Raw genomic sequence first — 27,927 nt, 5'->3', positions numbered from 1 at the left:
TGTAGGTTCAAATTCGAGTTTGAGTTCTAGCTTGAATCGAGTTCGAGTTTGAATCAAGCTCAAAATCGAGCTTCAATCGAGCTCCTAATTTTTTTTTGAGTTCGGGCCTTTTCGAGTTCGAGTCGAGTTTCAATAATATATTTCGAGTTCGAGCTAAGCTTCATAATTTTTAGCTCGCGAGTTTTCGGGTCGAGTCGAGCCTACGTTTAAAGTTTTCGAGTTCGAGTTGAGCTCAGCAATACTCGAGCTCGACTTGGTTCGTTTTACACCCCTAATGACGACTGTAATATGATAATCATTTGAGATTTTGAGATCAAATTTTATCATATCATAATCAATAAGTTAACGTTCAACCCAGAATATTGTCAATTTCCAATGAAAAACTACGAGTTTGGAACTTGATGAACAATTGAATGATTATTTTGTAACTTTTAATAGTCGAGAGATTTAACAAAACAACACTCTATAGTCGAATGACCATTTTACGTGCTTTACCCAAAAATTTAAACTTATAAAAGTAAAATTAAAAAATATTCAATTAATTTATCTAGCGGTTGCAACCAATTCGATTTAAAATATATTTGGAGCATAAGTTAACTATGCAATTTTCATAAAATGAAAAAGAAAATAAACCATATACTCCCATAAATTGAAAGAAAAAGAAAAAGGCCAGGGGAAGAGTTATTGATTGGAAACCCTAACGTTGTCTCCCTATTCTCTCTACCCCACATACATCCTTCAATCCAGGTAGTTCGATTTCAATTTTATTTTCCTATGTTAAAAACAAAACCCTAGGTTTCCCCTCAAGTTCCCCAGCTTAGCACAGAGCCCTAGAAATTCTCTGATTTCTATATTAATTAGTTACTTTTGTTGATTCAATATTTGGAATGATTTGAATTCGGGAGATGCTAAATTTTGTGTAAATATCTGTTCGGTCCCATCGCCAAAGAGAGATCGTGTTTCGTTTAGGCAAATTCCGGGAGATAATATTTTGGGGTACTTAATATTGTAATATTTTGTTTCTGTTTGGTCTTTATGGTAGATTTACTTGAATCAAAGAATGGATAGCCTTGCATAATCTTTATCTTCATTTATGTTAGCTGGGGGAGTTTTGAATTAGCTTTCTGTTGGGGGTTGATTAACTACGGTGATGCAATGATTAGAGAGCATTGGGGACTTTGATGGTGATACGACATGAGAATCTCTTAGCATTTTTCAGAATTTTGAGTTCTTGATTAACGAATTTCGTTGGGAGCAGCTAGATTGAAAGTATTTGGTCGATATTCATATTTAATATTTTTGCAGAAATGAGCTTAGAAAATGATCGACATTCATTAGACCAGCCTGTGGAGTTTAGTAAGGAATCTCAAAAGTAATTCACTTTCTCAGGATTGAATAATTTTGTTTTATTTAAATGTTTTGCTTATGTTTTTGGGTGAGTGATGCTGATTGCTGATATCAAATTTGCATTTTAATAATTCAGGACATCGATAATTTCGTATACCAGAGAATTTTTGTTATCATTGAGTGAACTGGATGCTTGCAAGAAGTTACCCTCTGGATTTGATCAATCAATTTTGAGGTGATATTTCTTTTTTATCATGATGTATGGTATTTATAAAAATTAGAAAAAAATTATGAAGAGGAAGTGAACATCAGATCTTTCTTTGGTATTAATTGCTTTATCATATGTTTGGAGCAGTGAGTTTGAGGATACATCACAAGATCGGCAAAGAATTCCAGGAACCTTGTCTGGTTATAGGCGTAATGAATATGGTACCTCGCCCCCTACAAGAGGGGATTCATGTAACTATTCTCGGGGAATTCATGAACGGTGGGACACTCGCCATGTTGGAAGGAGTGATAGAGATAATGATTCCCAACCTGATCGGGAAACGGGTAATGTTTATGAATATTTTGATTTGTGTTTTCTGCCTATATGGATTGCTATGTGCACTCTGCTTTCTCTTAATGGAATTGGTAATCCACTTCATGCATGCGTTGCATATAGCAACTGACAAATTGTATTATCTTGCAAATTGAATGACTCTATTGATTTATAGATGCTGGAAGACGCATTGGTAATCAATCCCGGTGGCAAGGTCCTGAGCGTGATGGGCTTCTAGGAAGTGGTTCTTTTCCTCGACCATCTGGATATCGAGCTGGAGCATCAGCTCCGAAGTTACGAGCTAATGATCAGTACCATCTAAATAAGACTACTGAACCGTATCATCCACCCCGCCCTTATAAGGTACTATTCTTTGTTAGTATTTTCTTTGCTGACATAATTTGGAGCAGTACCATGATGGCAGCTATATTCTATAATTTCTATTTAGCGTAGAATTCTGTCTTAGGTATTCTGCTAAATTTATATTTACAAGCAATTGTAAAATGATGGAGTAGCAGTCAGAATACTGTTTAAAAAAAAATTACGGATGCTGATATTTTTACAGGCTGCACCCCATTCAAGGAGGGAAACTAACGACTCGTTTAATGATGAGACTTTTGGTTCCACTGAGTGCACTAATGAAGATAGAGTGGAAGAGGAAAGAAAGAGGAGAGGTAGGTTCTCTGTCTAGAAGATATCCTGCTGATTGTTGTTGATTTTGTTTGTTATAGTTTCTTCCTCTATTTTGATTTCATTGTCAATACCTAAAGTGTGACGGCTTTCCTCTTAGCTTCCTTTGAGTCATGGAGGAAGGAAGCATTACAGGAGAAGAAGATTAATCCAGAAAGGCTTAAAGGTGACTTTGATATTTCCGAATTACTAGTGGACTCCAAAGACGATAAAGGACTTCCAAATACAAGCAAGGAATTAGAAGAACCTATGCCAGCATCAAATATTGATTTGGACAAATCTTCTCGTCCCTCACAAGCTCCTGCATCCAGACCACTTGTACCGCCTGGGTTTGCAGGCTCAATTTTGGAACGGAATTTGGGAAACAAAACTTCAAAGCACTCCCATTCTTCGCAGGTAAAAGTTACCTTTGTGTTCAGAGTTTAAAACACCTTTATAATGGCTCTTATACCTTTTGGTATGTACTATGTGCTTTGATTAGAATTTCAATCATCAGTTCACTAGTTTTTCCTTTTTGCCATTACATGATCTTGGATTGTTACTTCTGTTTAATCTTCACGTCCTGGCTACTTGTAGTTTCTTTCTTATAGCAACCTTACAATTTAAACTATGTTGCCTCTCCAGTTATGATAACTGGATGAGTTGAGAATCCTTAGGGGCTGTTTGGTTTGGGGAATGTGGGATTCCCATGGGAATGGAATCCACATTCTCCCGTTTGATTGGCCGGGAATCTCATTCCCGGTAATATTTTATTACCAATAGTGGTTTTTTTGGGGTATATTACCGGGAATGTCATTACTCCCTTCCCGTAGGTATTGTTGGATTACCGGCGTTTTGGATTAAAATACCCTTAATTTTTTTGTTCAAAAATATCATTCTTTTGTCATTGAGTGATAAAAATTCTACGAAAGTTAAATTACAAATTTATACTTAAATTATTTTAGATTTACAAAAAAAATCTATAATTAAAATTTTATATGAAGTTCAGGGGTTAAAAGTAAAATTTTACACTTTCATTAAATCTTTTTATATTTTCAATTTTGTAAAAAAAATTATATAAATTTTATGAATATAAATTTTTTAAAGAAAATATATAAATATTTTTCAACTTGTTAAAAAAAAATATATTAAGGACAATTTGGTCAAATGTACATTCCAATAATATTTTATTCCTCTAACCAAACACGATAATCTTACATTTCTGCTAAACCAACCAAACACAAAATACAACATTCTCAGTAATCCTATTCCCTGATAATATTTTATTCCTACTGGTATTCTTACATTCATGAACCAAATGCACCCTTAAAGTAATGGAAGGGAATTTTTATATCTTCCGTTATTTTGGTCGGAATAGAAGAAGTTTATCACTTAAGATCAATGCACAAAATAGGCATAATTGTTAAATAACTGAAATTCTATGGAACATATTGGGAAGACTTATATTTTTCTGTTGATTCATTTGAATTTGACTCGCTCCTGCATCTAGATTTTTATACTTCGCAGATGTCTATATATTTCAACCAATAGTACAAATGCATAAATGAGACATTAGTGAAGATGATATCTATTTTAAATTCAATTATTAGGAACTCTTGATTTTACAAAGGGTTCATTGTACACTGCTTCAAAGTGAAGTGTTATTATTATTCCTGTTTAGATTGCTTAAACATGTGGTATCGTAAGCCCTGGTCACTACTTGCATGTGGTTTCCACTCAGTAGTTGTACTTTACATATATCTTTTAACTCAAAAGTTGATGTTATTAGGATAAAACTTGTTTCAAATCAGGTTTCAAATATACCAACTGATATTGGGTCTCATATCTGTCACTCACGTTCTGGGAATTTCTTCTGTAATGCTTTTCTAGGCTGGGAGTTCTGAAACTGAGGGCAGCCTTACAGATGCGAAAGGCATCCTTATGTTGAATGGGACTTCTGATGGTGATCTTTTGAGAAAACATTCTAAACAACATGCGGTGGGAACTTTGAATGAGCAGCAGCTTGAAAGTACAGGCATCCACCTTTTAGCTGATAATAAGAGCGGGAAGGCTTTGAATTTCTTATCAGCTTTAGATAAATCCAATGAGAGATTAAGTGTGGATTCTCAGTTATACAAGATTTCTAGTATCTCTGAAGCTTTTGAAGTACCAGTGAACACTATAGTTACAGAAACTGATTCCAAGAACTTGCTAGTGGATAAACTTTTGACTAAAACCAACCAGGATGGCCGTTCAACTTCTATTCTAGACAAACTTTTTTGCAGTGCTCTTACACCAAAGGTTGGTGGCTCCAGTAATTTCACTGAGGTATTATTTTGATTTTATATAAAATTGCATTCAAGCACATGTATATGGAAGACACCTATGTTGAATGACTTGTTAATTGACCATTTCTCACTCCATTATTATAATTAAAAGTAGGCCGTTCAATGAACAATACACATCCTATTTATGTGTGGTTTCTTTATGTAAGTTATTTTTATCATTTTGCTTCCAGTTTTTTGGAAATATTTGACAGTGTTTAATATAATCTTGTTCTTTCTTCAGCCTAATGACAGTAAACCTGATGATCTATTAGCCCCTGACACTTCCCATTCTTCTAAGTTTGCCCATTTGTTTCTCGAGGAAGGTTTGTTGGCATTTATTACAGGTTATCTAGCTTAAGTGAACCTCCGTAGGTCTCAAGTAGTACAATTCATCTTTTAAAATTGTTGTTGCAGAGAATAAAAAACCAATAGATGATCTCTCAACTGGAAGGCCAAAAGACTTGCTCTCATTAATTCAGAGTGGTGAAAAAGGTGTTTCCCATGTTTCTGATGTGGTAGCTACTGCGCATGTAACGCCGAACTTTCCATTCCAAATCCCTGGACTTGCAGATGGGCACGTTGTATCAAATTTGATGTCTCATGGGATTGAAAACTCTGAGCAATCATGCTATACTCACGATTTTAATAAACCAACTGCAGTTCCTGCTGTCCTCACATGCGAGGATCTTGAAAAGTCGATACTGTCAGGAAGTATTGAAAATGATCCAGTGTTGCCTCCTGCAGTTGAAGGCCGGAAAATTATTGATGCTCAAACTGAGAAGCAAGAAGTTGATGTCGATGATCATGCATCCCAGCATCTTCTTTCGTTGTTACAGAATAAAACAAGTATGAAAAGTGTAAAATCATCTACTAGTCTAGACATCATCAAAGCTTCCAAAACAGTACAAAATATTGAAACGAGTGTTCACTCTGCACCTCATGACTCTATAGAGGTGAATGCAGAAAATGCTTCCAGTTCAGGGAAGCCTCTAACACTTGAAGCACTTTTTGGAAGTGCTTTCATGAAGGAACTACAATCAGCTGGAGCTCCAGCTTCCATTCACAGGGGCTCAGCGGAGTCTGCAAGAGTTGATGTTCTGGAATCCAACGGCCTTCCTCTTCATGTTACAAATGATAGCATTCTTCCTTCCACAGTTCACATTGGGTCAAACATGACAACTTTTGAAACAAATATATTATCATTTTCTCAGAGAGAACAGATTAAATCTGATGGCATTGAGGAGCATTTCTTAGGATATGATGATGGTCAGTCTGTTGTGGGATCATCACATCTACGATCTGAATTAGGGCCTAGAGGCGGTGATCTTAATAGATCCGCAGAAATTCAGCTTCCTGAAGAGGACATTTTGATTGGCGTCAGTAGTCCTGGGCAACTCCATAAACTTCATGGCTGGTAATGTTAAAGCAGGGAAATTCCATTCCCAAGAGACACCACTTGATGTTGCTGAGAAACTAGCAGCTTTAAAGGGTGTCTTCTGCGATGGAAGAGCTGTTGTAGGATGGCAAGAAGGTCCACCTTTTCTTCCTGGTCTCTACGATATGAGGGAGCCAGACATTCTATTTCATAACCAAAATGTCCAGCCATCTTCCTCACAGCTTCATCCTCAATTGAACCAAGGGGGTCCTTTGATTCATTCATTAGATTCTCATCCTTCTAGCATCAATCCTCAGATGAAATTCATGGCTTCAGAAGGCGTCCTTCATCGTGATGCTGCCCCAAATTATCAATTTCCTGCAAGCGCGCTCCGCCCCCCTTTCCATCACCCTAGCAGTGGACCAACTGGATTTGATCCTCCAATGCATCATCCTATGTTACAACAAATGCCTATTCCTGGAAACTTTCCTCCACCCCACTTGCAACGAGGATTTCCCAGGGGTGCGCCACTGTCTCCTCATATGGACATACAGGAAGTGAATCCAATGCATGGGTTTCCGTTTGGACATGGCCAAAGGCAGCCCCAACCCAACTTTGCTGGTCTTGGAATGCCTCCAGGTAAAGTAATTAGTATTTATCTTGTTTCGTTCTCCTTCCTGTGAATTTTAACTTTCTAAGACATGTCCACCCATTCCATTCTGGGAAATTCCCATGGACTTTCGTTGGCTTTAGTTAATATAGAAACTATAATCATGCCCGTGCCAGAACATTTATTCAACCCCACTTTTTAGCTTAAAAATGAAAAGAGGATTGGAATATTAATATAATATCAGGTGAAGTTACTTTTACTGAAATGATCATGTATTCATGCTTTACATTTTATTTGCCAATAATATGCATTTTGTTTTGGTACTGCAGGTCATGATGGCGGCAGCGGGAGCCAACATCCAGAGGCATTGCAAAGGCTTATTGAGATGCAGCTCAGATCGAACTCGAAGCAGATGAGCCCTTTTAGTGCGGCCGGCAATAGCCAAGGGATGTATGATCACGGTGACAGCCACAACCCGGAGTTGGACATGGGTTTTGGGTATAGATAAATGGTTTTTTTATTAATAGTTTCGTTCCATGGCTATGTATTAATTCTCTTGCTCAAATTTGCTGCCCTCTGAATTGGAACGAGTTCAATGTTCTTAATTCGGTTGGGGTTACTCTGGGTTATTGTAATTACAAATGATTATACTTGAAATGGTTGCACTTTCTTTGAATACCTGTGACCTTTTAAATGGCTGTGGAGAATTCTAGCAAAGTAGGATTGAAAAACCACACATACGATACAAGTGGAAGCTACCCTTTGAGCTCTTGTGGACCTCACCTCTCAACTCAATGGGCCAAGCTTACGTTATCTGTTATATAGGCTGGCTACCTAATCTTTTCTAGTTTTTTCATCTAAATATATTGTTTTTAAAATATCAATATTTATGCCGAAATCAAGTGTCGACAATGTATAAGAATTATCTATCAACCCCTCCGATGTCCCATAAATTAAAGGTTACTTTTGTTAGTATATTTAATTTATTATTTTTGACTCTATCCTAATTCGCATCAATTTAACTTTTAAAATTATTTGTTTATATTATTTTATACCCTACATCTAACTCAAAATTTTAAATTATAAACTCTTAGTTAGAGTTCAAGGTTTATGGTTTAGAGGTTATGAGATTATGATTTAGAGTTTATGGTTTATATTTTAGGTTTTTAAGTTAAAGATAAAGTGTAGAATGATACAATTGAACAATTTCAAATATAAAACTTATCCTTTTACCTATATATATATATATATTTTGTGTGCACGGAAAAAAATGAAAATTTCAATAAATACTTAGTTTTTCAAAATGGTGATGTAGGCGGTAAACAAGCCTGCGTTTTCAGGCTTTTGGGTTATGGATCGACAGCAACCAAAAGAATGAAAAGATACGTTTACGTGTATCACCGACTGTCGCCATGCAAAGCACTCTGCAAAATCAAAGCTACTGCTCCTAGTCCTGTCCTCCACCCATAAAGATCAAATAATAAATGTGTGGTAAAAGTTTTCAACGAGTTCATCATGGAAGTCTTTATTTCACCGTGACAAGTTGACAGTAATTCTAGAGCTGGAAATAAAATAATTAAAGCTAAATTCTGTTAAGAATGTTTAGTCAAATGCTGAATACACGTGGCTGCTGCTGTACCAATTTATAAAAAAACATTTTGTTTAAAGTTGCTAAGTGGGTTGTAATATGTAAAAAGGAAAAGTGAAGATGGCAGCTTTGATTTACCAGAAATGAATGTCTGAAGAAGGGAACCCAGCCACTAAATGCCGTCGGGGTCCTCCACATTTCACTTTCGGTAATTCTTATGGTTCAAACTTCAAAAATGCTGTTAATTAACGTGCACCCAGCCTTACCCTTCCATGTCAGACCATTTCAACTCTCTTGGTAACATAATTAAATATTAAAAAGGTAACTTTTTACTATGTATTATACTTAATTTATCACTTACATCCATATCATATTTTACATCAATTTATCTCTCTAATTTAAAACTTTAAATTATAAAACCTTGAATTCTAAACAATAATTTCATAACTTCTAAATCATAAACATGTCATAGGATTTATAATTTAGAGTTTTAAATTAGGAACATGATATAGAATAATACAATTAAACAATTTTAAAAACCAAATTAATATAAAAATATGATATGGATAAAAATGATAAATTGAATCTACAGAGGCAACTTTTAAACCTAAAATTAACGAGGCAAATAACAAATATATATATACGTCAAAATGATACTTTTATTTACTTATTTTTTGTAATAATACTAAAATTCATGAGACATTCATAAAAATTAGTACACTGCAACTGAAATAACCGTGATTTTTAATATTTACGGCATCATTCTTAAAAACACCTCAACTCAAACCCAAATCCAAACCCAAACCCATTTGAATATTTGACCCACAGCTCAAATTATTTCATGGAGAGTAGGTAAGGGTTGAAATTTATTTAGTTTTATAAATTATCATTACTAATTATGTGTTTTAGTTTTCAAATTAATTTTAATATTTTTTTAAGTTTTTTTTTTACTTTTCTTGAATAATTGAATTTAGATTGAATGAATAATGCAAAAATCAGTCATTTTAAATATTAAAATAATTATTATGAGCCAACAAGGATTATTTCAAGTGGTAAACAATTTGCTATCGCTTAAGTAAGATCACTAGTTCGAGTCATTGTGTATGCAGAAAATTCATGCTGGGAGACTCACCCACCAAAAATCAAGTGTACGACGTAGGTCGATCTGAATTAATTAAGACAAAACCTTGGAGCTGAGAGGAAATAAAAATTATTATGAAAATGATTTATTAATGGAGATAATGTAATAATTAGAAAAGAAATATGTGCTGCGTTTAATTGCAGAAACTTGGGACGTAGAAATTTGACCGGTAGGGACCACGCTCCAACTAGAGGCCCACATCGGCGACTTTCCGTGCCTTCAGTTCTTGAAGTTATCTGTCAAATACGCGATATGTTACATTCACGCGCCATAGAGCAAATTCCGAAAAACGCTACGATACGATAATCACCCGAGCCTACGAACCCCCGCCCCTTCGTCTCTCTATTCGGGGCTCTCCCCGCCCAACCACCCCCTTTCTAATTCGGGGCTCTAAATCTCTCTCTCCCAGTCTCCCGCTTCAGATCGATCCCCCAAAAGCCTTCGTTTTCTCTCCAAAAGCTATTTCTCTTTTATTTATCTATCCTCTCCCACTCCCACTGCTTCACTGTTTCCATTTTTCCTTTTGTAATGTAATAGGTTTCTGGAAGTGCTTATCTTAGCTAAGGAGTCGCCCGCGATTCGTTAAAGCATCGAACACCTTGCTAATATACATGTTTCTCTTTGCTTCACTGTATATATATATATATATATTTCATTGTTTATTTGTAGTGTTAAATAAATTCTTCGGAGGGAAAAAGGATAAACATAGGTTGAAATTCAGCTGAAAGATGGATCGGAAGTTAGGCTCATCGCTTCATGTTTACCACATTTAATCTACTTTTACAATGTTGATTCAAATTTCGCATGGATTGTGTTTAGCTTATTGATGTATTACATATTGAAGTTTTCTTGTTTGCTTCTCTGTTTGAGATGAAGGACGAGCTGTGGAGTGAAAGAACAACAGAAAAGATGATGTTCGGTTCAACTAGATGTAAGTTTATTTTTATCTTACGTTTTATTAAATCCTGTAGAGAATGTACTAGAAATCTTATTTTGATTTGATTCTCTGAGCTGGTCTTTAGATGATTTTATATTTTAGCTTCCGTTCTTTATTAATTCTAGGAGCTTGCGGCTTATTACTTTGTTTTGTACTTTGGAACTCCGAGTTTAGGTTTCTATGTTGTATGCCGTCATAATCACTGATTATTGTTAACTGTTTACGACTTACGAGCGAGGCCACAGCTTCATCCTTGTAACGATGAAGGGGAAAGGGAAAGGAGCAGTGTTGCACGTGAAGGAGATGTCCTAACAAGTGCTGATTCTGTGGAGGTTATGATTTTCAATGGGTTATTGATTTTTTGGAGGCTAGGGTTTTCAGAGGAGGAGGAGGAGGTGGTGGTGGGTTAACAGGCGTTACCTACCACGATAGCAAAAATCGAACGAAGGTAACGACAAAGACATAGATGAAAACGAACTAAAAGTTTGATGATTGTATTGCAAGTTTCAAAAGTTGGGTGACCAAAATGCAAGCACCTTAAAAGTTTGGGGACTATTTTTTTATAGTTCACCCCTAATAAAATTACGTGCACATGCATATAATTATACAATTATGATGTATTTGAACAACTATTATAATTTAGAGTAAAATACATAAATGGTCCCGACTATAAGGTGTTATTTTATTGAGTTATCCGATTATTAAAAGTTATAAAATGATCACTCGACTATTCATTGTGTTCCAAACTCGTTCCTTTTGGTTAAGAAATTGATGGCAGTTTGAGTTGTACGTTAATTTGCTAACTAAGATATGATAACATGATCCTAGAATCTCAAGTGACTATTATATCTCAGTCAGAATGTTAACGTCTTGCTCAAACTACCATCAAAATTTTAACGAAAAAAGATGATTTTGGAACACAATGAATAGTCAAGTGACCATTTTGTAACTTTTATTAGTCATGAGACTTAAAAAATAATTTCCTATAGTTAGATGACCCTTTTATAACTTTTAATCGTTGGAGGACTCAATAAAATGATACTCTATAGTCAAGAGATCATTTGTGTACTTTGTCTTATAATTTATGTGTTTAGTTATAGACTTACATACTACACACGCAATTAATTAAATTCGAATTCTTTAAAAAGAATGTTTACTATTAAAATCAATCAATGAATTTAAATATAAATATTTTTAAATAATTTAAGTTCAAACAATATTATATATGCTTTATATCATATAAAAAAGTAAAAATTAACCTTAAACATTAATAAATAAATGGTTCTCTACCATAGGGTAATACTTTATTAAGTCATTTGATTATTAAAAATTACAAATAGTCATTCGACTATAGAGTACTGCTTTATTGAGTCCATCAACTATTAAAAGTTACAAAATGGTCACCAGACTATTTATTATGTTCATAACCCATCATTTTCTGTTAAAAATGATGGTATTCCGAGTTAAACGTTAATATGTTAATTGTGATATGATAAAATTTGATCATAAAATCTCAAACGACTATCATATCTCAATCATCATGTCAAAGTTCAACATAGAAAACTATCAATTTTTTAACGAAAGTGACGAGTTTAAAGCATAATGAAAAATTGGGTGATTATTTTATAACTTTTAATAATCGATAGACTTATTAAAGCAATATCTTATAGTCGGAGACCATTTGTATACTTTTACCTTTTTATGAATTTTATGTTGAGCAGTAATATTCGTAAAATGTGGGACGGGGGAGAATGAGGCAACGGTGTGGTTACGATGCACCTTTCAATAGCGTGGAGGTGACTAGACAGCGATACTCGGTATTACTGCTTTTCTTTCGTATTTCATCATCTTTCTTCCTCTCCCTCGCTCTTATAAACTCCCCCGTTCATGTCCACTTGTTTTCACTTCCCTCCGTATCAGCCCCATTAGTGCTCTCCCTCCCTTCCTCTGGTCCACCTTCTCTTTTATTTTTTGGATTTTCTTGTTTTCCCCCATTTGCTGTCAAATTTTCAATCTGTTTCAAGCCCAGCATTATCCCAATTCGTCTTCTCTTCACATTTCCCTGCCTTTTTATCCCCTCCCTCCACCATTTTGCACGCATTCTCTCGAATCATCTTTGTTCTGGGTTTTTGGTTCTCTATAATTCCCTCAAAAAGAAACTGAAGAAGATTCTAAACGGAAATGAAGGTCCGGTTCCTATTTTGGGTTTTTCTTTCTGTTTTTGACTGAATTATCTGTTTTCCTTTTCTGGGTTTTGATCCTTTTGTATATACTTTTGATTTGTGTTTGTGTTCATATATATTCATAACTTGATTTGCGCTTATATAAAAAAGCATAGATGGCTCTGAAGCAGATCTGTTGTGTTGTATGTGCAGAAGGTTGTGTTGAAGCTCGATTTGCACGACGACAAAGCCAAGCAGAAGGCTTTAAAGGCAGTCTCAACTCTTTCAGGTACATAATCTTGAGAAAGCTTTAATCTTTACGGAGTATCGAACACTTGCGCTTGAATTTCATAACATATTTGGGTTGAACTCTGCAGGAATTGATTCCATTGCCATGGATATGAAAACAAGGCAATTAACGGTGATCGGCACAGTCGACCCCGTGAACGTTGTAAGCAAGCTGCGCAAGTACTGGCCAACCGACATAGTATCGGTGGGTCCGGCAAAGGAACCGGAGAAGAAAGAGGAGCCAAAGAAGGAAGAAGGTGAAAAGAAAGAGGAGCCAAAGAAGGACGAAGGTGAAAAGAAAGAGGAGCAGCAGAAAGGAGGAGGAGAAAAGAAAGAAGGGGGAGAAAAGAAGGAAGAAGAAGGGAAGAAAGAAGAGAAGAAGCCACAGCCACCACCACCAGACCCTGTTTTGGAGATGGTCAAGGCTTACAGAGCATACAATCCTCATATGACCACATATTACTACGTTCAAAGCATGGAAGAGAACCCAAATGCTTGTGTTATTTGTTGAAAATGATCTGCTTTCTCTCCGATTGATGAAATTCAATGTCATCAATGAGAATATACATACAACTCCTTTGTATATAGATAGTGATATGGCTCTTTCGATCCTTTTTTTTTCACCGTGCACTAGTAATGTGTTTTGAATAAATGAACTTTTGGAACTTGTTTTGAAACAAAGAAGACAAAAGCAATAGCTTCACATGCGCAATGGCGGCCCACTGTGAAATTCTTATTACAATCTGTTGTAACATGTCAATGTTCATTTATTGTTTTGTGGGTCTTTTACTAGTGGATCTATCAATCAATTCTCCTACTTCAGAACTGAATGGTCCCTATCCGTTGGTCGGTTCTTTCAAGTAATCATTACTTTTTTTCTTTTTCCCTCCCTCTCTCTGTCTCTATTATCAGAGCTTAGCAGCCATTGATAGTTAGCTGGACAGCATAAGGTCTGCAGTTTCAAGTAATGTAAGCCCATACTTTTATATATATATATATATATTAACATGAAAGAATGCATCAATTGTCACATTTATTCTTGAATCTAAAAGCTTCATAAGTTCCATCACTTGATTTGTCATTTAATAGCTCACCTTAATCTGATTCAGATAAATTAATTGGATTTTTTAAATAACTTAATGGAGTAGGAACAATAATAACAAGAGACAACTGTTTTAAGGCAATATCCCACGTGAAGACCCTTGCCATGGAATTGTACGATTTCGAGTATTAAAATTGAAAATCCATGTGACCCATAATTGAAGATAAAACCCTAGCAATGTTGGTTATGTGAAAAATCAAAGCATTACTTGTCGTCAAATTTTCAGCACCGCCACTTCAATGATTACCCTCACGTTTAGCCCCTGCTCTGTTCCTAATGAGTACCGGTTAGTGTGATTTTTTAAATACACTTTTAGTTAAAATAATTCGTTTTAATCATAAAATTAATATTAAATAAGTAAAAAAAAATAACGGTGAAAATAGTGGTTTTAAATTAACTCAAAAGCTAAGATTTATAATATTTTTAATTTTAACTTTATGTTTGGAAGCAAATTATAGTTTTACTTTTACTAATGTATGAATTTCATTCGATTATGCATTTACATTTTATTTTAATAATTTAATATTAACATTCTTAGAAAATAATTCACTAATTAATAATTTATTTTAATTACTTAAAAATAAATAAAATTTATGGTTTATATATTAAAATTCATTTTAATTTGCAATGATTAATGTATTTTTTGTAATATTTGTTGTCAGAAAAAGTATTTAAAATATTATTTCGTAATAATTTTTTATCTAAGTATTAAAAAATGTTGATAATATATTTTTTTCTTAATAAAATATTTCATTTGTAAAAATATTATTAATGATTTATCTTAAAATGTTTTTAAATATTTTTATTCTAGTTTAAGTTAATATATTTGTTATATATCATAGTATTAATAAGTGTAAATATAATTTAAATTTTATATTTTTAATTTACAAAATAATGTCTATAATGAACATTTTATCTCTTCAAACTCATTTTTTAATAAAATCTCAAACAATTAAATTTGAAACTGCATTTTAAAAGCTCTTTTCCACTACACTTTTAAAAGTAACTTTTCAAAAGCCTAGTCAAATTTACGCTAAATAAACCCCCAAAACATTAGCATAAATTGTATATTTAGTACTTAAACTATCAGTTTTGGTTTATTTTAGTATTTAAACTTTCAATTTTTTTTCAAAATATAATGTTAAACTTGAACGGTGTACTAAAATGAAAAACTATAATTTTTAAAGGCAAGACACTAAAATGAAATAGAAATTCAACTTTATGTATGATTTTGAAAAAAAATCAAAAGTTTAGCTACTAAAACAGACTAAAAATGATAGTTTAGGTACTAAACACATATTTTACTCAAAACATTATTAATAAGTCCTCCAAATTATTAACTAAAACATAATTTTATACTCATTGGTTTTCGGGTTTGAAAAAAAACTGATCGGTCCAATATTCATTTCAAATCGTTTCGTTTTATAACATATAGTTTTTTGGAATGGATTCGTAGGCTAAGGATATATCCTTTCAGTAAGCCATGGAATAAATGGCTTCTGGATTACTTGAAAGCTTCACGATTTCTTGGAGAGTCATTAATGCGACTATACATGTATATATTACTATTTGTGATGATGCACCTGATGTATGATCGCATCATGTTCCATGCCATTCGATGTTTGTTTGTCTCAAGTGTTGTTGTCTATATGCTCGGCATGGACATGGAATGCCATGGAATGCCATGGCCTATCATATGATCTCATCATGTTGTCGACATATTTGTCTCGTTCTGAAAATGTTCCACCTAATCTATACTCTGTGAATTGAAAATAAAGGCAATTACCAATCGAGATTGGTTCAAGTGATAAGCAGTTTGATATCATTTAATCAAGATCAGGGATGTTGATTTTTTTGTATTCGATGAATTTTGATTGAATAGAATATAAATTTTTGTTATAAAATTTGAATTTTAGGATGAAGTTTCTTAAATTTATTCAATTAAGTTAGGTTTTGGATTAGGGAGAACTCGTCGCAACGAAAATAATGCATAATTACATGCATCATAATCTTCAATGTCAAAAAATTTTAGGGAATAGTATATAAATGGTCCATTAACTATAGAATATTGTTTTATCAAGTTCCTCAATTATTAAAAGTTACAAAATAGTCCTCCTACTATAGGGAGTTGCTTTTTTGAGTCTCATGAGTATTAAAAGTTATAAAATGGTCACCTGACTATTCATTATGTTCCAAACTCGTCATTTTCTGTTAAAAATTGATAACATTATGAGCTGTATGTTAACTTGTTGACTGAGATATGATAAAAATTGGTCTCATAATCTCAAAAGACTATCATATCTTAATCAGCATGCTAACGTCAAACTCAAATGACTATTAATTTTTTAATGGAAAAGTACGAGTTTTAAATATAATAAATAGTCGAGTGATCATTTTGTAACTTTTAATAGTTAAGGGACTCAATAAAAAAACTCCCTATAGTCAAGGGACCATTTTATAACTTTTAATAGTCAATGGTTTCTATAAAGCCGTACTATATAGTCAGGGGACTATTTGTGTACTTTATCCAAAATTTTAAAGGAAAACATCAGTATCACGGAGCTTAGTTCGAATGGTTTAATAATATGGGGTCGAATTAAAAGATAGAAGATTTAGGTTTTAGGCTGCTTTAAGTATTGGTTAAGTACTCGCCCGGACTATGTGCGGAGACATGATGTTATCATCGTATAACCTAGAGAAGAGAAGCTGAGGCGAAGTCGTTTCTTTTGCCCATGTTTCGACTTGTCCGGTTCTTGGTTATATCGACCTAGCACGAACGCCCTAATCCTGTCTAGGGCTACCTCGATGGTCTCGTCGTCCATATTTGCGAAGCAGACTCGAAACCAACCTGGTTCGGAGCATCGGAACGATGAATCCGGAGAAACATTGAGTTTCACTTCATTGATAAACACACGCCACAACTCCAACTCTCCCCGAAGAGATTGCTCTTTAAGTAGCGGTCGCATGTCCATCCAGAAAAACAAACCGGCGTTGCTTGCTAAGCAAGAAATCCCAACTTTTTCCAGCCCCTTGGTGAACACATGGTGCCTTTGGCCATCCTCACGGAGCTCTCCCTCAGGAAATTTCCCACGAACTCGTCGTCCGAAAGCATCGAAGCAAGCAAATACTGCATCTGCGATGAGACTACCCCGAAACTCGACATCCTGCGAGCACAACGCATAACTTCGTCTTTGAACAAATACACGATACCAACTCGAAAACCCGGGATCCTCATGTCCTTGGACAAGCTGTAAACAATGTGAATGAGATCACGGTTGCAATTATCCATCTCCTGGATAACCTCGGCAATGCTAATGAATCTAGGAGAGCTGAAGACCGTTGCGGCGTAGATTTCGTCTCAGACAAGGTGGATGTTCTTTTCGTTAACGAAGCTGACCATGCTTCTTATCGTGTCTGGGTCCAGGATTATGCCTAATGGGTTCCAAGAGTTGGCTATGATGACTCCTTTGACGTTTATGTTCCATGTTTGTGCTTTCTCGTAGGCATCTTCCAGGCTTCTCTCGTTAAACGGAAACCGTTTGAGCTTTTGCAGTCAACTGGAACTGTTTCCAACTCAGTGTGCCCCGTTAGGTCCCGGGCAAATCTGCATAATTGTTTAAAGTTCAAATTTTAAATAGAAATCCCTTTGAGCAAGAATCAAAAGAAAATGTACACCTAAATGGAAGTACGTACCCTGCATAATAAGGAGAAGGTACAAGAAAAGCGTCGCCTGGGTCGTCCAAGCAAAACATGACTGTCTCGTTAGCTGCGGTGGCTCCGCCGCTCATTACTATTCGGTTCGCATCGAATGTAACCTTGTTTCCTCCTACCCTTCCCATAAACTTTGCAACAGCCTGAAGAAAATAACGTTCGTCATTACTAAGTTTTTACACTTATATATTATGTTGGACGTATACAGGTATACTCGTATCTAGTATTCAGCAAAAAAAAGTGATTATTGCGTTATTTTGGTACCTCTCTGAACTCTTTGAGGCCGTAGTAATCCTTAAAGATTGCAATATCGTTGAACTTATCAACTCCTTGAGCAGTGCAGATGGAAGCACCAGGGTTTTCCAGAATCCACTTCTTGATCAAATCAAAGCTGACAAATGAAAATTAGGAAGATGTAACCTTCGTGCATGATGCTTTAATATATATATAAAAGTATTTATAAATACACCTTATCTTCAGCAAGTCCCATTTGAATGACACCATGTGGGTTCTGAGTGGGGTGAAAAGGGTTGCTGTCGTACGCTTTCCAGCCATCAAAATAAGGTGAATTCTCTGCATGGCCGTCGTTAGTGGCTATCTTAGACAAAAGAGTATTGCTTTTAAGCTCCATTTCTTTCTTCTACAGTACTACAACCGTGCTGCTATTATAAGTTTGCAAAATTCGCAGATGATTAAACACTAGAGCGAGTTGCAAACATCGAGAGACTTGTAGCCTTATTTATATAGGAAGGAGGGCGATGTAGAAACGAAATCTCCAATTTTCAATGGTTTGTTTCTTGGTTCAAGCTGCTTGTTACTGGCTTGCGCGTTAACAGTGATATGGTTTTTCCATCACTTGGGGCCTATAAGTGAGTGTTTAAAATTGTCTAGAAGACGTTTTCTTTAATGGCACATTCTCGGAAGACAAATGTCAGAAGCAGGATGAAATATGAAATCGAAACCTATGGGTAATACCCAAGAGTATTATTTCTTATTTCCACTCACTGCTGCTTTTAGCTGAACTACACCTTTGTGTCATCCCTTAAAATGGAAAAAAAACCTTATCCACTCGTTTTTCCATCGCACGATGCGAGTTCTGGTTCGCTTGTTCGATGAGATCTGTGCTTCAAGTAAATCCGCTAAACCCTAAAATGACAAACTCATCCGCTCACGCTTTACTCGCTTCATGACCCTAAAATGATTGATTTTGTACGTTGGTGATCTTTGATTTGGAGTTCGGTTTTGATATTCTTCGTCAGAGGTTTCCCAAGGATTGGAGCATTGAAATACGAATAAAGCAACGTGTTATATTAATTCACTGAAGCTGTTGGCCTGTATTACCCCCAAATAGCTTTAACCAAATCAAATAAATGTTTGACTTGAAGGAATCATTGCACTATCTCTAATTACTTGTGGTTTCACTGCACCTTCCGCTAGGGATTGAAAACGGGTGGGATGGGTGTGAATATCTCTTCTCCTATCTTTATATCTACCTAGTATATTTATATCCATTATCTACCTATCACTTACGATAGATAAAATTTTTAAATTCACACCTACCCTATGCATGTATATTTTTAAATCCACCCTTACACCACTACCCGATTTATTACACACCACTCATTTCGTACCCGACTGTATCCGTCCATACTCACCTGGCAGTAACCTCATAGATCTTATAAAATTTTAAGATTTAAAAAATATTTTCTAAAATTATACTTAAATTCATAATGATCTAAAATTTATATGGTGGATACTTAGTGGGTGAGCGGATGTGAGGCGGGCGAATGTGGAGCGAGTAGATACGGGATGGATAAGGTCTCAAACTCATCACCTACCCACTACCCACGATAGGTACGACTTTTTACATCCACACCCGCCTATTACCACTAAATATACAAATTCCCGTCCCAACTAGAGCGGGTACTATATAAAATCTTGCAACAAGATGATAATTCCATCCTTTTCTCTTTCGTTTCATTCTTCACACTTTTATAGTTTTATTTTTGTATATTTTAATCGTTATATATTAGTATTAAACTCAAAAACAAAATTTGTTATATGTTTATTCGAAATTCAGTGGAAAATATATTTGTGTCGTTTAATTGGAATAATTTAACGTAAACGTGTGGGTAAGTATGTAGTATACGAGTCTTTGTAAGGGGAGATAGGAACCTCGTGTTCTTTACATGCAACTACGTACCGACATTGACTAGGTTTTTTCTTTCCGTGATTATCAAATACAATACAAACCTGATTAATTTAATTTAATATTTTATTATTATTATATCACATTTAAGTTAAATAATAAATAAAATTTTAGAAATATAATACATATTTAAAATCATAATGATGAAATTAATAAAACTAAAGACTGAAAAAATAATTATGTAATTAGCTACACAAGTCACGGAAGATGTTTACCGAAACTGTTTAAAATTTTCCCCTATAATACAAACAGTTCGGCCCGGCTTTATTCATTGTCACATACACAGCTGATATAACACAATCCTCGTGTTGCAGCCATATTATGCAGTCAAGGTAGAAACCATGTTTCCTTGTACGAAGCTTCTTAATTTTTCCGATTCACCAACAGTCGAAAGCCATCCTGTGAGAATCTCCATGGGTTGATCGTCAGGATGGCAACTGTTATCGATCATACTGTCCATCAGTAAAACCGCATCATCCGACAGATTATTCTCTTTTAAGTCCTTTGAACATTGCATTGTATGTGGTGGTATTAGGCTTCACCCCTTTGCTTTCATATCATCCATCAGAGAGAGCGTGGCTTCGACATCGTTAACCTTGCACAGAGATTCTATAAGAATGTTGTATGTTGCCGTGTCTGGTAAAATCTTTGCTGTGGTAGTCATGTCATCGAAAAGCTTCCTGGCTTCCTCGAGTTTTCCTTTTAAGCAGTATCCGTGTATAAGAGCTCCAAACGTGGCGACCGTAGGGTTGAGGCCTTCCTTCGTCATCTGTTTCATCACCCTACGAGCAAGTGTGAAGTTCCCAGCTTCGGAAAGACATCAGTGTTAAATGTGACAGTATTGGGCTTAACTCCCGCTTCCTCCATTTCCTTGATGATTTCATTAGCTTCGTCTTTCTCATCTTGCAGAATCCACTAATAAGAGCATTGTAGCATCCAATGTCGGGATGGAACCCAGCTGCTTTCAACTTTGAGTAAACATTACCGGCATTGTCCAACCTTCCAGCTCGGCAAAACCAGAGATCAAGCTATAGTAAACAACAGGATCTGCAGAGCATCCACTTCTCACCATTTCATCAAACAAATCCACCACCTTACCGAAATTATCAGCTTTAGAGAAAGCAGTAATTATAGTATAAGTAACCGAATTGCCCTTGACCCCTTTCCCCTGCATGTCTCTGAAGAATCCAAGTGCATTATTAGCCCTCCCATGTCGGCACATGCCATCGATCAATATATTAACAGTGATCACATTAGGTGAAACTCCCTCTTCTTTCATCTGTTCAAACAACTCGATCCCTCTTACGATCTCTCCAACTTTACAAAACCCATCAATCAAGCAATTATAAGTGACTGTATCAGGTACAATGCCCTTGGCGGACTTCATTCGTTCCATCAAATGCAACCCTTCTTCTTGCTTCCCTACTTTACAAAGACCACCAATCAAGGTATTAATGATAACAATGTCGGCTTCAATCGAAACACCGTCACTCTCACTTGCTTCGCTCATTTTGTTGAACACCTCCATTGCATCATCAACCCTCCTTAACTTACATAACTGTTTAATAATTATCCCTAGGGTAAAAGCATTGGGCTGAATGCCATACCCTTTCATCTCGGCCAAAACGGCGTTCATACTTTTAAGGTCTCCCTGCCTCCCTAACCCGGACAAAAGTATATTGAAATGACAAGATTCAAGGGGTGCTCCCAGTCTTTGCAGTTCGTGCATAAAATCCCAAGCTTGAAAGATTTGCCCTTTACCTCATAAACTGAACCAACTGGGACAGCCACTTTGTCTTTGGAAAAACAGTGTTTCCCGAATTGTAAAACCAACTTAACTAACTCTTCATCGCTCAAGCTCCTCCCTTTCCTGTCTGTCTTGGTCAAAGCATAAAAAACAATGTCCCCAGTAATGTCATTGGGAGGAACCTCCGATAACGATTGAAGCATTTCATCGAGCACATTGAGCGCGCGGTCAACACGACCATCTCTCAATAGAGAATCGATCAAAACATTGCGAACGTGTGTGGTTTTAAGAGAAGGGTCGAGTTCGTCAAAAAACAAGAATCGAATAAGAAGTGCGGCGGCATTGACAATTAGAGGAACTTCCCATTCTTTCGAAGCTCGATACAGTTCGGGTAACCGTGATGCAGCATCCGGTCCTCGACCCGCTTGTTCGAGAAGGGCTTGGAATGAATGAGAAAGGAATTGGGTATCTGGAGATGGGGAGTTTTGACGAAGATGTTCGAAGAAGTTGAGGGCTTGACAATAGGAAGGCAGGCTGCGAGTGATTTTCAAGATGAAGAGGGGAGGTAAAGGCGAATATGAGAATAAGAGCGACTGCAAGGGTTGAGAAGATGACCATTCTGGGTGTGGGGTTTCGAGGAGTTGAACTGCTTGGTTGATTTTTTTTCATCGTCCTGCGGTGGCGTTAGCGGTTGTGGGTCGGATTCGGTGCAGAGGCGACGGTGGGGTTTACGAATGTGGCGGCGGAGGAGTCTTGAGGACTTCGATAGCGGAAGTGTGGTGTTCATTCCTATGGCTGCTAAAGAGAATGGCGCACGAGTATCAGCTATGCTGCTCTCCGTCGTTTTGAATGCCGGGCTTGAATCAAACTGTTACATGTTAGGCCTTATAGCAAATAAGCCCCAAATGTTTTGGGTTAAACATTTGATCACGTCTAATAAAGAAATTTCAAGTGATTTAAATTTCCAAGTATTATTTTGTTTTTGGGTAAAGTACACAAATGGTCTCTCAACTATAGGATGTTACTTTGTTGAGTCCATTGACTATTAAAGATTGCAAAATGATCACTCGATTATTCATTATGTTCTAAACTTGTCATTTTCCATTAAAAAATTAACAGTAATCTGAGCTTGATACTAATATGTTGTATGAGATATGATAGTCGTTTGAGATTCTGGTATCATATTTTATCATATATCAAACAACAAATTAACATCCAACTCAAATTGTTGTAAATTGTATTAATGTAAAATAATGGATTTGGAACATGATGAATAGTCAGCTGACCATTTTGTAACTTTTAATAGTTGGAGACTCAACAAAATAACATCCTACAACTAGAGGATCATTTTGTAACTCTTTATAGTAAGGAGACTCAACATAGTAACACCATATAGTTGGGGGACCATTTGTATATTTTACCTTTTTTTAACCACTAACAATGAACCTGATTCCCCTTTGTTTATGTTATTAAAAAATGGCTTAATCAGAAATAAGTGACTAAACTATACCAGTTTTTCTAAATAAATGTCTAATTTTTTTTCTATTCATTCAAGTGCCTAATGTTACAAACGTTAACGTTTTAGATGCATCGGTCGTTAACGTTAAAAAAGTATTTTGGAAAATTTATTTAAAAATATTTAAAAAATATTTTATTTGTGAAAAAGCCTTAATTTTTTCTAAAACAATAAAAAAACTCAATGTCCCTAAATCTCTAATTCCACCCTATTGGTTGACCGGAGTCATTCTCGGTAAGTCCGACAACGACAGGGAAATGAAATTGACGATGGTTGGTCGAACAACCAACACCCAGGTTGGCGACAAAGAATGAGAAACAGAGGCAAAGGGCAATGTCATTGCTTCATCTTCTTCTCCTTTATGTTTCTCTTTCGTCGCAGCATCACCCATCAACTGCCATTTTTTTATTGTCGAAGCCCACCCATCAATCGTCATTCCACTTCCAACCACCGCTTTGTTGTCGGCCAAATAGGAAATTAGGTTTTTGAGATTTGAAAATTAGAAATTTTATGAATTATGGGGTGTTTTGTGTAAAATAGAAAAGTTCAGGTTTTTTAAAAAGTAAAAACTTCAAATTTACCATATTATGAAATGTGTTACTTAACAAACTTTTTAACGGTCCTTATGATCGAGACACTTAAAGTAGTCAAATTTGTAACGCTAGACATTTGGATGAAATAAAAAAATTATTTTAGACACCTATTTGAGAAAAACAATATAGTCTGACACTTATTTTCAGATTAAACCTAAAAAATGCGCCGTCTGCATCTATTTCCGGTGGTGGTTTTTCACTTGGACTGCTGCTCGGCTGCTTGCATAGGTGGTTGAGCACGGCTATGAGGGAGAGTCTTTGATCGTCCGAACCCCATTCTCGGGGGCTGTGTGCAGATGATCATTCCATGGCGGCCACAACAATATCACAAGAAAGCCTTAAGATCCCCATGACTCGCATCGCATCCTCTAACCATGATCATTGTAGAAAGATAGATGAGCATTGGAGTTGTGGTTTTAATATTCTTCTTAGTATTTGGTACAACCGCCATTGCCCAACTTTAATCTTTTTTTTTAGCATTGATTCCTTGATTAAATTGAACAGCTATTAATATATCAGCTCAAACCCTAGGCACCACCCCCTTCAAAATGGCTTACCTTAAAGGCAAAAGTGAAAGAGAAAGGGGACACCTTTTCTTTCTTTATCAAACATGGTATAAGCATCTTTAACAGAGGGCTACCAATTTGATTACAATTAGTCTTATTTTCCGGCTCAAGGTCAAACAACCTTGTTATCTTATCTCCTCCAACAACTTGAGAAAAAAAAAGGAAACATGGTTAAAACACAAATAATAATACATCTATAGGCACGGACAATCTTACCTTAGTAGTTAAGTAAATCGTTGTTGTTCTTAGAGATCGTTGATTCGAGCATCAACGACTGTTGTAGTAGGGTGAAAAACATCATTGTTAAAACTATAGAGTTCCTACACTTAGGTGAATATGAATAACATTATTGTTATCATTAGTATGAAAAAGGTGCATGGTATTAAAGTATTCGGGAGAGCGTATGAAAAAGGTGGGAGCCAATGCTCTGCTTTTCAGCCTTAAAGAAGCATCAAACCATGCATGGCTTAAAAAGAATAACCACCCGGCTTTAATCTTGGCTCCATCACGTTGTTGTGCTTTTGTCATACACTCTAACCCAATTTTGGGGATTAGTCTTTCCCCCATGCTATTATTATCTTTGTTCATCAAGTTAATGTGATTAAACTCTTAATGGCTTGGATAAACTACCGTTCAGGTCACTTTCATTTCAATTTTCATCATCAAAATTTTTTAAAAATATATGTTTTAATCATTTATGTTATTGATTTGTTATAATTTGATCACCGAACCGTTAATTTTGATAACGTGACAAAGAGGATATTGGATTAACATTTAAGAGACCAAAAGGGAGTGAATTAGAATTTCTGGGTTTCGTCAAATTATAACAAATCAATAACATAAGTGACTGAAACATAATATTTTTGAAAATTGATACTAAAAATCGAGGGAAATTGAAACAAAAGTGACCTGGACGAGTATTTGTCCTTCTTTTTACCGAGACCACTTAAACAATTACACACACCAAATGCAGTTCTGCATAATTGAATGTTACATTGAATTGCGAAGGTGTTTAGGTCTCAGCTAATGTGGTTTTAAGGCTCGTAGTTAGAGAACAGCTGGCGGTTGATCAGGCAAACTAAAGGGGAACTAGTTGTTTACAATTTGTGGTCTATTACAGGACAGTTAAATCATTCGAATCCGACGTGCTTCGATCTGATTCAATCATATAAGATCTTTCTTGAATCTTTAAGATAAATCAAGATAAATTTTTCGGACAATTACGTTTACAGAACGTGCGTCCGTCGTGAATAATTAAAGAGAAATACGTATGGGAATTAATATTAGGGGTACATGCATCACGTTTGATGAGTAAATGTTGCATGTCCCACTGTAAAAATATTTTTCAATGAAAAAACTTTATTTGAGTTTGAACGCTTTTCCTTTTTGTAGAGATAAAAAAACTAGAGAAAGAGAATTCTCCCTTTGATTTCAAAAGGCAAGAAAAAAGCACCCTTTGCTCTTTCACTTCTCTTTTTTGCAATTAGTGTTCAAAAAATAAGGTAAATTACAAATTTAATCACTGAAGTTTACTCTCTCTCCTATTTTACTCACCGAACTTTAAAACTTTTTAATTTCTTCACGAGTTATTTCGTCACTAAACTTAACACTCTCTCCTATTTTGGTCACTATACCTATAATAGTTAACAACATTAAAACTGATGCCATTCTATGAAACGACGTCGTTTTGCATCTATATAATATCCAATTTTAACGTCGTTAACTATTTAACGGTTGAGTGATTAAAAAACCTCAATGTCTTAAGTTTAGTGAGAAAATTGAAAAGATTTAAAATATAGTGGGTAAAATAAACGAGAGAGTAAAATTTAATTATCAAATTTATAATTTACGAAAAAAATAATGTATAGTAACACAAGCAAAAAAAAACCTAACTTAATTTTTTTCAAGAAATGCATATAATGTTTTTCCTTTCAATTTATTTTTCACAAAACGAGTCGTATTTAAAAAAATTTTTGGATCAAATTATAATAAATTTTGAATCATAAATTCTAGCATGATTAATTAATAATACTAAAAAAAAGTAGAGGATCAAATTATCCCAAAGCACAATAACTGTATTTTAAATTTAAGAATGATAGAAGGACCAAAACTAGAATTCAGCCAATAAAATTAGTTAAATTTAATTACACATTTAGTACCTAAACTATCAATTTTGATCCTTTTTAGTACCTAAACTTTAATTTTTTTTCAAAATCATACTTAAAGTCTAGTTTTTGTTTCATTTTAGTATTTGTCGTTAAAAACTTTAATTTTTGTTTCATTTTAGTACATTCGTTCAAAATTTCACGTTAAGTTTTGAAAAGATGAAAAGTTTAAATACTAAAACGAACCAAACTAATAGTTTAGGTTGTAAACTCGTTAAATTTTCAACGACGGGTACTAAAATGAAATGAAAACTAAACATTAGATATGATTTAAAAAAACTAAAAAATTATATACTAAATGAATCAAAATTGACAATTTATGTATTAAATAATGTTTAGTTTACGTAAATTTAAATAATTAAATAAATTGAAAAAAGGGAGTGAATCACAAGAAATGCCACCCTGCTGAGTAATAAATTAAATGCAACTGCTGAAGCGTCATCTACCCACCTTCTCTTCCAAAATCTTTACCTTTCTTTGCCAAATGGATTCTTCGTTTAGCCCCAAATGTCAACTCCTCCACTTCCATCCCCTACCTATCTCACCAACTTAGGCATCGGCTATGCCATCGTCCTCGCCTTGGGTTTCCTCGTCCTCCTCTCCACTCTCCTCCTCACTTCCTACATCTGCTGCCGCTTCTCCTTTCCTCCACCACCCGCTTTTTCCCCAAACCCAATCGCAGCCGCCAACTCCGACGGAATCATCCTTCCCAGGATTGTTTTCGTCGGCGAAGAAGATCATGAAGACGACGAAGAAAGCGTTATCGTCGTGGGGCTCGACCGTGCCGTTATAAACTCTTACCCCAAGTTCCTGTTCAGCAAGAAGGTGGCTGCTGCGGCGGGTTCTAGTTCTGTCAGCACCATATGTTCGATATGTTTATGTGAGTATAGAGATTTGGAGATGTTGAGGATGATGCCCGAGTGTAGACACTATTTTCATGTTACTTGTATTGATGCTTGGCTGAAACTTAATGGCTCTTGTCCCGTTTGTCGGAACTCGCCGCTCCCGACTCCCATTTCAACGCCTTTGTCGGAACTCGTACCTTTGTCTCAGTACGATGGTGATCGGAGGAGGAGGAGATGACTCTTGGGATGCCTTCCTTTTTCTTCACTTTTTTATTCGGCTAAATTTGTATTTTTTTTCTCTGTTATTTTTGACGATTGACGTTTCTTGGCTCAGTGAATTGTGATTTTGCTCGTTTCAGGCAGAATTTGGGTTATAAAAAATTGTTTTACATCAATTGGGAGTTCCTTTTAGTCGTGGAATTTGTTTAATAAATTTTATCTATTCCCCTCCGCCGCACTGGCTGATGCATGTATACTCTAGTGGGCAC

General features: G+C 35.4%; 3 protein-coding genes and 2 pseudogenes across 6 annotated transcripts; 3 read left to right on the top strand and 2 right to left on the bottom strand.

Moving 5' to 3' along the window:
• The first annotated feature begins 665 nt into the window (after positions 1-665).
• On the top strand, positions 666-6,442 carry LOC120205612. 2 transcript variants are annotated; one of them, XM_039205470.1, is made up of 10 exons: positions 670-747; positions 1,306-1,372; positions 1,484-1,582; positions 1,703-1,899; positions 2,064-2,251; positions 2,454-2,562; positions 2,679-2,974; positions 4,448-4,885; positions 5,126-5,207; positions 5,299-6,442. In XM_039205470.1, the coding sequence occupies exons 2-10, from the start codon at positions 1,308-1,310 to the stop codon at positions 6,300-6,302; spliced, it is 2,478 nt and encodes an 825-aa protein (XP_039061401.1). In that variant the 5' UTR covers positions 670-747; positions 1,306-1,307; the 3' UTR covers positions 6,303-6,442. The 2 variants fall into 2 exon arrangements, with proteins under 2 accessions (XP_039061399.1, XP_039061401.1); XM_039205468.1 differs by having other exon boundaries at positions 666-1,372.
• Positions 6,443-12,297: 5,855 nt separating this feature from the next.
• On the top strand, positions 12,298-13,803 carry LOC120205526 (heavy metal-associated isoprenylated plant protein 39-like). 3 transcript variants are annotated; one of them, XM_039205377.1, is made up of 4 exons: positions 12,299-12,722; positions 12,911-12,986; positions 13,075-13,242; positions 13,330-13,803. In XM_039205377.1, exons 1-4 carry the CDS (start codon positions 12,717-12,719, stop codon positions 13,494-13,496), a joined length of 417 nt encoding a protein of 138 aa, XP_039061308.1. In that variant the 5' UTR covers positions 12,299-12,716; the 3' UTR covers positions 13,497-13,803. The 3 variants fall into 3 exon arrangements, with proteins under 3 accessions (XP_039061306.1, XP_039061308.1, XP_039061307.1); XM_039205376.1 differs by having other exon boundaries at positions 13,312-13,803; XM_039205375.1 differs by having other exon boundaries at positions 12,298-12,722; positions 13,075-13,803.
• Positions 13,804-16,727: 2,924 nt separating this feature from the next.
• LOC120205679 lies at positions 16,728-18,429 on the bottom strand (annotated as a pseudogene).
• Positions 18,430-20,248: 1,819 nt separating this feature from the next.
• Positions 20,249-22,557, bottom strand: LOC120205611 (annotated as a pseudogene).
• Positions 22,558-27,041: 4,484 nt separating this feature from the next.
• On the top strand, positions 27,042-27,869 carry LOC120205610 (RING-H2 finger protein ATL67-like). Its single transcript, XM_039205467.1, has one exon. The coding sequence runs from the start codon at positions 27,102-27,104 to the stop codon at positions 27,675-27,677; it is 576 nt and encodes a 191-aa protein (XP_039061398.1). The 5' UTR covers positions 27,042-27,101; the 3' UTR covers positions 27,678-27,869.
• The last annotated feature ends 58 nt before the right edge of the window (positions 27,870-27,927 follow it).

This window comes from Hibiscus syriacus, unplaced genomic scaffold (assembly GCF_006381635.1).
Source record: "Hibiscus syriacus cultivar Baekdansim isolate YM2019G1 unplaced genomic scaffold, ASM638163v2 tig00012523_pilon, whole genome shotgun sequence".
NCBI lineage: Eukaryota > Viridiplantae > Streptophyta > Magnoliopsida > Malvales > Malvaceae > Hibiscus > Hibiscus syriacus.
The sequence above is the reverse complement of the archived record's forward strand: the minus strand, read 5'-3'. Positions and strand labels throughout refer to the sequence as shown.